Source organism: Panulirus ornatus, chromosome 63 (assembly GCF_036320965.1).
Source record: "Panulirus ornatus isolate Po-2019 chromosome 63, ASM3632096v1, whole genome shotgun sequence".
Taxonomy (NCBI): Eukaryota; Metazoa; Arthropoda; class Malacostraca; order Decapoda; family Palinuridae; genus Panulirus; species Panulirus ornatus.
The window spans coordinates 8,789,295-8,799,543 of NC_092286.1; the positions used below are offsets into that span (position 1 = coordinate 8,789,295).

The window sequence follows — 10,249 nt, forward strand, 5'->3', positions numbered from 1 at the left end:
ATACGTAGGAAGTATTCTTTCTCCCCTATCCCCAGGAATGATATATATATATATATATATATATATATATATATATATATATATATATATATATATATATATATATATATATATACATGTATGTATGTATTGTTCGGCTTTGCTGTCAGGCGTCCGGAACGTGCCTTCGACAATGGTGAGCGAGCTGGTCTTGTTTTATGGTGATAGTACGTTGCTCCTGTACGTGGTGACTGGCATATTGCAAATCTCTCGCTCTCTCTCCTGAGGGGGAATGTTCAAGGTCCGTTGGAGGCCTTTGTTGTACCCTATTTTTTGTTTCGGACTCAAATATCCCTGTGTATACGTGTGTGCATCTGAAGGTCACGCATGTGCCTGTTAACTACAGGTTGCTGGGCGGCGAGCACGTAGGGTCTACCAGTAAAGTGTATAGTGCTGTCGGGATATACCTCACCTGCTCCTCACTCTCGTACTTCGTATGGGGTGATGGGGATCATACTCCACTCTCTACCTTACCGCACATGAGGTGATGGGTGTCATATATGTCCCTCTGTCTTACCTCACATGGGGTCATATGCCCCTTACTATCGTACCTCACATGGGGCCATGCGCTCCTCACTATCTTACCTTATATAGGGCCATACTCCCTTCACTATCTTTACTCATGGGGTCATAACCCCCTCTCTATCTTACCTCACATGGGGCCATACTCCCCACACTATCTTACCTCACATGGGGCCATACGCTCCTCACTATCTTACCTGACATAGGGCCATAGCCCCCTCTCTGTCTTACCTCACAGAGGGCCATACTCCCCTCACTATCTTACCTCACATGGAGCCATACGCTCCTTACTATCTTACCTCACATAGGGCCGTACTCCCCTCACTATCTTACCTCACATGGGGCCATACGCTCCTCACTATCTTACCTGACATAAGGCCATAGTCCCCTCTCTGTCTTACCTCACATAGGGCCGTACTCCCTTCACTATCTTACCTCACATGGGACCATACGTCCTTCATTCCTCACCTCACATGGGGTAATGGGGTCAGCCACTACCATCGCTGCCACAGTCAGGCAGGCCACCGCCGCCGCCACCGCCAGCATCATCCTGTCCTTGTCGCCTCCTCACCAGCTGTGGCGAGTCCTGCCGGGATCCTAGGGTGTCCTCAACAGCGGGCCTGGGGCGTCCTTTTGGATTCCTGGAGTATCCAATAATGGGCCTGGGGAGGGTCCTGCTGTTTCCTCGACAGCACGTCTCAGGAGTCCCCCTGGGGTTCCTTTGATGTCTTCAGTAGCGGACCTGGAGCATCCCTCTGGGCTCCTGGGGTGTCGTCAATAGCGGGCCTGGGGGCGTCCTCAACAGCAGACCTGGCCTACGGTTTTGTTGGCAGATGTCGCTGGATACCTTGCTCTGGGGGTTACTCGTGAGGCCTTCGGAATGCGTGATCTTGATGAGGCTGAGGACGCGTCTGGTTTGATGGGAGAAGCCTTCTCCCGGATCTCACAGGGAGGGACCTGCCTGCTCTTAGCTTCCCGGCCTGAGGGTAAATACTGAACGTTAGGGGGCGCGTAGGAGGAACCTTTTTGGGGGAAGGAAGGGAGAGGAGGCAGAGAGAGAGAGAGAGAGAGAGAGAGAGAGAGAGAGAGAGAGAGACGCTGTACATGTGAGTGACGTGGGACGGATACATAAGACTTGGTGACGTCTTAACGACGTTCACTGCTGCAGGGCGGTGATGGTGTCCTAAACTCGTACTCTACACAGATGGAGACAGGATAGTAAAGCAGAAGGCTCCTCCCCTACCCACCACTATAGATGGAGACAGGGTAGTAAAGCAGAAGGCTCCTCCCCACCCACCACTATAGATGGAGACAGACAGGATAGCACAGCAGAAGGCACCTCCCTACACACCACTCCCTCCAGCATGTCAGCCGGCAGGAAAATGGCTCTGAGCACCATACAATTTAGAAAGAACGAACTACCACGGAGACTACAGGAAGGGAGGACTCGAAAACAAGATTTTTTTTGATCTAGTTTTAGCCACCGGACACTGCAGGGAAGGGACTGTGGCCGCTATTCTGTGAGGAACAAAGATGAAATATGTGCATATTATAGTATCAGTTCTTGGACAGATTTGTCCTCTGGTAACTGATGTCATTTAATTATTTGTCAAGCTGGATTCAGATGTGGCGGCAGTCAGCGCTTTGACACGACTTGACTGCTCTAGTGTGTGTGTGTGTGTGTGTGTGTGTTGGGAGGGTAACTGCGGTATGTGTGGCAGGAAGGAGGGTGAAAGTTCTTTCATTTCTATCCCATGTCGTCTAACACACACACACACACACACACACACACACACACACACACACACACACACACACACACATACACACACACACAAAACACACACACACACACTTGCAGAGTTAACAGTGGAAAGTGAGAAGCCATACACATGTCCACCACGAAAGACAGAAGAGTAAGGGTTGGGTTGATCACAACTCTTAATTCATTTTGAAGTTCAATGGTGAACAGTTCTTGGAAAGTTATTTAGGATGTAAGAACAACCAGAGGCTATAACATGAACAGTAAACTTGTTAGGAAGGATGTTCAGAAGTATTTATATAAAGAGATATGTTTGAATGGCATAAGACTAACTTATGAGGTATTGGATGTTGACAGCACATAGAAGATTAATTATACAGTTGTATGATAGTGAGAGAAAGTTCAAAGGGTGGGGTCCCACGAGTGTAGAACTCCCTCCCTGTGCAGTACAAATAGATAATTAACACCGTCTCACTAGACCCCACGTAGACCCTGAAAAGAACACTAGACTTCACTGCATTATGAGCACCGTAGATACGACGGTACGACCTCTTGACCACGAGTGTTAACCTTAAGGGTGTGGTCAAAGGCCAGGCCATCGCAGACGAGGGTCGTACTCTCATGCTCAAATTTGTACCGTTGCACTGAGGGGTCGTACCATCGTGCTGGAGTTTTGTAGTTTTATTAAAGGGTCGTACCGACGTGCCTAGGGCTTGTGCATATGTACTCAAGGGTCGTACCGTCGTGCTCAAGTCTTGTACCGTTAAGTTCAATGGTCGTACCGTCGTGCTTAAGATTCGTATCGTTGAGCTCCGTGGTCGTACCGTAGTGCTCAAGGGTAGTACTGTCACGCTAGCGGAGTTTATGACAGCTTAATTCAGTACAGAAGATCGCCATGTGTTGCTGCTCTCCAGAACTCGCGCACGTACATGAGAAATATTCATAAGTTGTGAATGTTTTGTTAAGAGGTGTTATGTTTTGTTGCTGATTCTTCGTAAGTTGTGGATATTTTGTTAAATGCTGTCGCATGTTCTCACTGACTCTTCATAACTTGTGAAAAATTTTGTTGCAAGGTGTTATATTTTCTTGCTGATTCTTCATAACTTGTGAATATTTTGTTACAAGGTGTTCTATTTTGTTGTTATCGATTATATTTTACAAAAAGCGTTTAAAGTCTGTAAGTAAGTTAGGAGGTAAGTAGGAATGTGTAAGATGCTGGTTCTGTGCATTGATCAAGTAGGTGGATGGGCGAGGAGGAAGCTGGTTTCGTAAATATGTGTAAAGTGGTTTGGTAACTAGGCAGCCAGTTCGATGTGTTGGTCAGTAATAAGGTAGTTCGTTAGTTTGGTGATGGAGAGTATGTAGTAAGTTTGAATATGTTGGTTATTAAGAAGGCAATCTGTTACATACATGGGTACGTAAGTAGGTAGTTAGTCAGTCAGTCGGTAAGTAGGTGGTTAGGTAAATGTGAGCAGGTAGTTAGAAATGTTAGTGGGTAAGTAAGTAGTTATTCGATGTGTTGGTAGGCGGATAACGAGTGAAGCTGGCAACCGTGTGGCGTAAGTAGAAAAGGACGTAGGGAGACACTGAAAGAGTTAAGTAAGAGCGGCCGTTAAGCCTCTCTTTATATAAACGCTGGCAACTTGTTACGTATTCTACGCAGGTCAGTGAAATGAAAATCAGGGAAGAGTCAAAATGGAACCAGCAACTATGCCTCCGTTTTCTTCTCGAGACTTAAGAATACTACATCGCAAGAAGATGTAAATGCCAAAACTGACGGATCTTGCTTAGAGAAACCGGAGATGGGTTTTTAAAGGAACCCTTGTTTACTAAACTAGTTTCGGGTGGTTTGAGGATATAGTTAATGAACTTGAGTCATAAGCAGCTTTAGGTAGAAAGTAATATGTGTGTACTACTGATATGTAGTCTTTTTCTTCATAAGCTGTAGATTAAGGGTTTAATGAATAGCTATGGAAGGTTTTAAGTGTTATACTTTCTGCCTTATAGACTTATTGAGGTTTTAGGTAAGGAACCTGTGAGGGTTTGGCCCATTAAGCTTCGTAAAAGGGTAAAGATTATAGAATGAAGATTAGCTTTAATTTCAAGAAGAAACATAATACCATCTTGTAGATGATTAGAAAGAGAATGTAAGGCTTTAGAAACATAAGGAAAAAAAAAGGGGGAGGGGGGGCTGAAAACATCTCTGGAAAAACTGGAAACCATGAAACGTCATTAGAACACTTGGAAGCATGAAAAGTTACTAATGGGGTAGACATGGATGAGAGACGTCATGTGTTGCCCTCCCCTTACTGGCTGAGCCGGTTGCTGGGCTCTCACGTAGCCGACGCATGATTGGCTGAGCCGGTTGGTTGCCGGGCCTCAGGTAGCGGGCGCAGGATTGGCCGTGAGCCGATTGTGGCTGCTAACGTAGCTGACACACGATTGGCCCCCCTCTCAAGTGGCGGCAACAAGATATTGGCTTTTCGTAATTGGCAAAGATGATTGGTTGTTCTCAAGTGTCGTCAGTGGAAGACAGACAATTAACTGTTCTCCAGTGGCAGCGAGGTGGCTGGCTTGTCTGGATGATGCCGTGGCCGTTGATCTAACTGTTAAAGGTCAGGTCATAGGAGGCCACGGGCATCATACCGGTATGTAGGGTCGTTGCTGTCAAGGGTCGTACCTTCGTATTCAAGTGGGTGCGCTGTCTACTGAAGGGTCGTACTGCCGTACACAAGGGTCGTGACTTCATACTTAAAGATCTCATCCTACTTCCCAAGGTTGTCTGTCTATGTAAACAGTTTTGTTTGCAGGTTTGTAAGGTCATGGCTCGATGAAAATCTGCACGTCCAAATATATGTATATATATATATATATATATATATATATATATATATATATATATATATATATATATATATATATATTCCTATGATGTTTTGGACAATCACATGTTTACCAAATGGCGTCCTAGCTTCGTCTCTTCGATGTATATCAACTGACTTATATTTCTCTGTTGTCTCTCCCCTGATGATGTGATTATTACACGAATGTGCGCTTGGGACGTGTTCCCAATATATACATATATATATATATATATATATATATATATATATATATATATATATATATATATATATATATATCGTATTTCACTAAGCATCTGTAAGCAGGTGATGTATTACATGTAATGACCAAAGGTATACTGGAAGGGAGCCAGGTGTATGTAACTTGTTTCAGTGTTATTTTCCGTCAGGTGTACATGATAAGGTTTGGACCCTTTGTGTTTTCTATTTCTTCTCTTACACCACTAAACTCCTGCCTGACGACCGCGACCCAACATTCGAAATTCTTGAAGTATTGTTTCCGGGCTTCGTCTCTTCATTGTATATCAACTGACATATTTCTCTCTCGTGTCTACCTTGATGATGTGATTATTACACGAAAGTGCACTTGGGAACTTATCGTGTTTCATTTTCCCCTTGGACTCATAGGAATATCTTGATCACGCGCAAAATTGTGATCCTTTCCAATATATATATATATATATATATATATATATATATATATATATATATATATATATATATATATATATATATTGCCTTTTATTGTTTCAAATATGGCCCGGCCTTGGTGAGCACTTTTGTTCGTGTGAATGGAGTCTTCGACACGAGCAGAACTAAAGTTTCCCCTAATCTTCGTGGTGGTCACCCCAAGGAGCGTCGCGTGATGATGCGATTGCGTCAATAAATAAAAGCGTTGTGGAGGAGGAATGTTGCCTGGTAAATACATCACTGGCTTGGGGTTTGATCCTCCTCCGCGTTATTCAGAACCCCCCTCTCTTCTCCGCACCATGATACACGCTGCGGTGCGGAATATTCATTGCGAAGCGTCTGACAGATCCGACTAGGCTGTGTAGGTCAAATGCACAGATTTCCCAGGAAAAGAAAAAAGTATACTGCTAGATTTCGAAAGTATACCGCTAGACTTCTCAACACAAAGCATTTCTAAAATCATAGGTTTTCTTTCTTTTTTTTTTTTAATTTTCTTCTGCAAAATGTTGGAAAATAGTACATTTCCAAATCTCGCCACAAAGCATACCACTGAATTTAAGCAGATGATTTTTTTGTTTACGCCCAATTTCGCAGCACAGTTTATTGCTAAATTCAGCAAGACAATAAATTGCTGGGTAAATACAGACTCCAGTGTTCTAAAAACTTTTCCCGACGCGTGATTTGTGAGAGAAAAGTTTTTTTTGAGTTTCATTTTAGAATTTCCAAAATGTCAAGAGCAAGTAAGTAATGTTGACCCCACGAGCACACGACTGCGACCCGAGGACACGACCCCCTGAATGCGGTGGTACGACCCTTAAGCAAGACGTTACGACCACCTGAATACGGTGAGACGACCCTTGAGCGCGATGGTACGACCCTTGGGGAAGGGACTGGCTCGGCACTTCGACCTGACCCCTAGGGATGTACCCTTAGGCCGTTGTACCCAAGGGTCGTCGTACACAAGTCGTGTTCAAAGGGGGGCCAGAGTCGTGAGAGGAGGAAGAGGGAGGGGAGGGAGATGGGGGGAGAGGAGAGGGAGAGGATTTCAAGTAGGGAGTCGAGTCTCGCCAGGCCGAGCCGTGCGAAAACCCCGGACTTTTGGCCTCCCCGTTGACGGCCACACTGGAAGGCGTCCAACACATATTTGCTCCGTGCAGACGCGACTCGCTCGCACCCTCACATCCATCCTCCCCTCCCTCCCTCTCCCTTTCCCCCCCCTGACCTCCGCTTTGAAAGGGGTTAAAGGGGGTGTTAGGAGTGGTGGTGATGACCACCGCGGACTGGGTTTCCCCCCCCCCCCTGTGTGACGATGGGGGAATCGTTGGTTGATTCCACGCGACGTGCGGTGGTGATTGGCTGTGTGTGTGTGTGTGTGTTTGTGGGGGGGGGGGGGGGTGGAGTGAGAGGGGAGGAATAACTGGAAGATGATTGGCTCCCTTTACGTGTTGGCCGGATGATGATTGGCTGTTCTCTCGTGGCAACGGTGACGATTCTGCGTGTCAGGCAGAAGTTGATTGGCTGGTCCCAATTGGCAGATAGGGGACTGGCTGTCGTCTCTACGTGTTAGCCGTGAGTTGATTGGCTGTTTTCTTTTTTTCCACGGCAGGAAGATGACTGGCTGTCCTCCACTTGGCAGCAGGATGATGATTGGTTCTCTTCCCCCTTTTACTTGGCAGTAGGTTGATAGTTGATTGGCAAGGTCTGGCCTGTCGGGTCCTGACCAGACGTTAAGCAGCCAATGGTGTGTGGGTGGGTTGCAGGCTTATCCTGCGTTTATCTAAAGTTGTTTTGCTGGTACGAGGTGGCGTCAGGGATCCCAGGATGAAAAGTGTTCATCGCCTGTTCACTCTCATCTCGCCGCACCGACCGACGCCAACATACGAGAACAGAGGAACGAAAAGAAATGGAAAGAAGATGAACTGATTGGGGAAAGAAAAAAAAAAACTGTAGCTCCGCTTTGCTTTTACATTGTATCTTCTCTCTGGTTGATTCTAATTCATTTCGTTCTGGTTTATAGTCGTCTTTCGTTCAGGTTATTAGGTTGTTTCGCTCAGGTTCTTAGGTATGTTTCTCTCTGGTTTATACTTGTGTTTCGGTCTGGTTTATTAGATAAGTTTCATGTCATTTTTTTTTTCTTTTTGACAATGTTTCGTGTATGTGTTGATCTGTCGCCAGCCAGACACTAATTACCGCGAGTGATAGTGTAATTACCACCACCACCACCACCACCACCGCACGTATGGGTGAAATACGCGCTCTCTCAAGACAGATACTCGACCATGTGGTCAGGTTATTTTCCCTCGTCATCCCATTGAAGGCGGCAGTGACCCCTCTGTTGTGTTTTACCACGGAGTGTGTGTGTGTGTGTGTGTAGGTGTGTGTGTGTCTGTGTGTGTGTGTGTGTGTCTGTGTCTGTGTCTGTCTGTGTGTGTGTGGATTGGTGTGTGTGTGTGTGTGTTTGTGGGTGTGTGGATGTGTGTGTGTGTGTGTGTGTGTGTTTGTGGGTGTGTGGATATGTGTGTGTGTGTGTGTGTGTGTGTGTGTTTGTGGGTGTGTGGATGTGTGTGGATGTGTGTGTGTGTGTGTGTGTGTGTGTGTGTGTGTGTGATACGAGGAGGGAGTTTTACATCGGTGTCGCCCCGTCTCTTATCATTATATATATTTAGCATATACTATACGTTACATATCGTACACACACACACACACACACACACACACACACACACATACACACACACACACACGCAAACACACACCCCAGCCTGAGCGAGGTACCCATTTGCCGACCAGCCCCGAAGGGCGGATGAAAACCTGGGTTGGGTGTGGGCCCCGTCTGCCACTCCTGGGATTCGAACCCCAAGCTAGGCCCGTTCGTAAACCGCTTTCTGTTTGTTTTTCCTATGATATGGCTTACATACGGAGAGATTACACATGACAAGTACTATTTGTAATGCTGAAGACGTGCGCCAACAGTAGAAGAGTTTGGGTGACCAACTGAACACGTGTGTCACAGGTGTGTTCAATCGGCCAGGTGAGAACACACGTGTGTGTCACCATCACAGGTGTTCAGTGACCTGCAGAGGACACGTGACACCGTAACAGGTGCTGATCCGGACTGTTGCTGGGAGAGGGAGGGAGAAGTGGAGGGATTGTCGTAACGCAGAAGCAGAGAGGAAGAACACCTGATAAAGAGATAAGGAGCAGATGAATATATCTCTCCTGGATAGATAAGGTTGGGAGATTTATCTCCTGGAGAGATAAGGTTGGGATATTTCTCTCCTGGAGAGATAAAGTTAGGATATTTCTCTCCTGGAGAGATAAAGTTGGGATATTTCTCTCCTGGAGAGATAAGGTTGGGATATTTCTCTCCTGGAGAGATAAGGTTGGGATATTTCTCTCCTGGAGAGATAAAGTTGGGATAGACTATGTAGGAAGACTCTCTCTCTCCCCTCCAGCAACACAGAGACAACAGGAGATAGAAATAGAAGTGCTGTGCAACAGTTCAAGTCAAAGGGACATAAAAAAAATTTTTAAGGGACATAGAATTTTCTTTTATGGGGCATAGATTTTTTTTTTTTTACGAAGACAGGAATACTGTTGGCTACTGCCCAGACTCGTCTATGCCAATATCTGGGAAATGACTCTCTCTCTCTCTCTCTCTCTCTCTCTCTCTCTCTCTCTCTCTCTCTCTCTCTCTCTCTCTCTCTCTCTCTCTCTGGCCCTTCTGTTCTAACCACGGAAAGGAAATTACAGCCACATACGATTGTAACGGAACTTTAGTAGAGCTGAAAACCTGAAATATGATGAAGTATTTGTGCAACGGGTTTTCTGGAGGTAATATTATTATTATTATTATTATTATTATTATTATTATTATTATTATTTTATTATTATTATTATTATTATTATTCGTAGTAGTAGTGTTTTCTTATAATAATAATTATTATTATCATTGGTAGTAGTAGTATTTTATTATAATTATTATTATGATTATTATTGGTAGTAGTAGTATTTTATTATGATTATTATTATTATTATTATTATTATTATTATTATTATTGGTAGTAGTATTTTATTATAGTAATAATAATAATAATGATAATAATAATACTTATTATTATTTTTTTTTTTTTTTCTTATACTTTGTCGCTGTCTCCCGCGTTTGCGAGGTAGCGCAAGGAAACAGACGAAAGAAATGGCCCAAACCCCCTCCCCCCCATACACATGTACATACACACGTCCACACACGCAAATATACATACCTACACAGCTTTCCATGGTTTACCCCAGACGCTTCACATGCCTTGATTCACTCCACTGACAGCACGTCAACCCCTGTATACCACATCGCTCCAATTCACTCTATTCCTTG

The 10,249-nt window shown here is 44.8% G+C and overlaps 2 protein-coding genes across 2 annotated transcripts in view; one reads left to right on the plus strand and one right to left on the minus strand.

The window, feature by feature from the left end:
- The window catches only part of LOC139746055 (small G protein signaling modulator 2-like), a 285,630-nt gene that overhangs the window by 149,252 nt on the left and 126,129 nt on the right, over positions 1-10,249 (plus strand). The gene's annotated exons all lie outside the window — the stretch shown is intronic.
- LOC139746057 (uncharacterized) overlaps positions 1-10,249 on the minus strand; it is a 53,927-nt gene that overhangs the window by 27,477 nt on the left and 16,201 nt on the right. The window contains exon 2 of the mRNA XM_071656889.1: positions 1,030-1,541. Within this exon, the coding sequence (XP_071512990.1) occupies positions 1,030-1,110 (81 nt within the window). The 5' untranslated portion in view covers positions 1,111-1,541. The remainder of the gene's footprint in view (positions 1-1,029; positions 1,542-10,249) is intronic.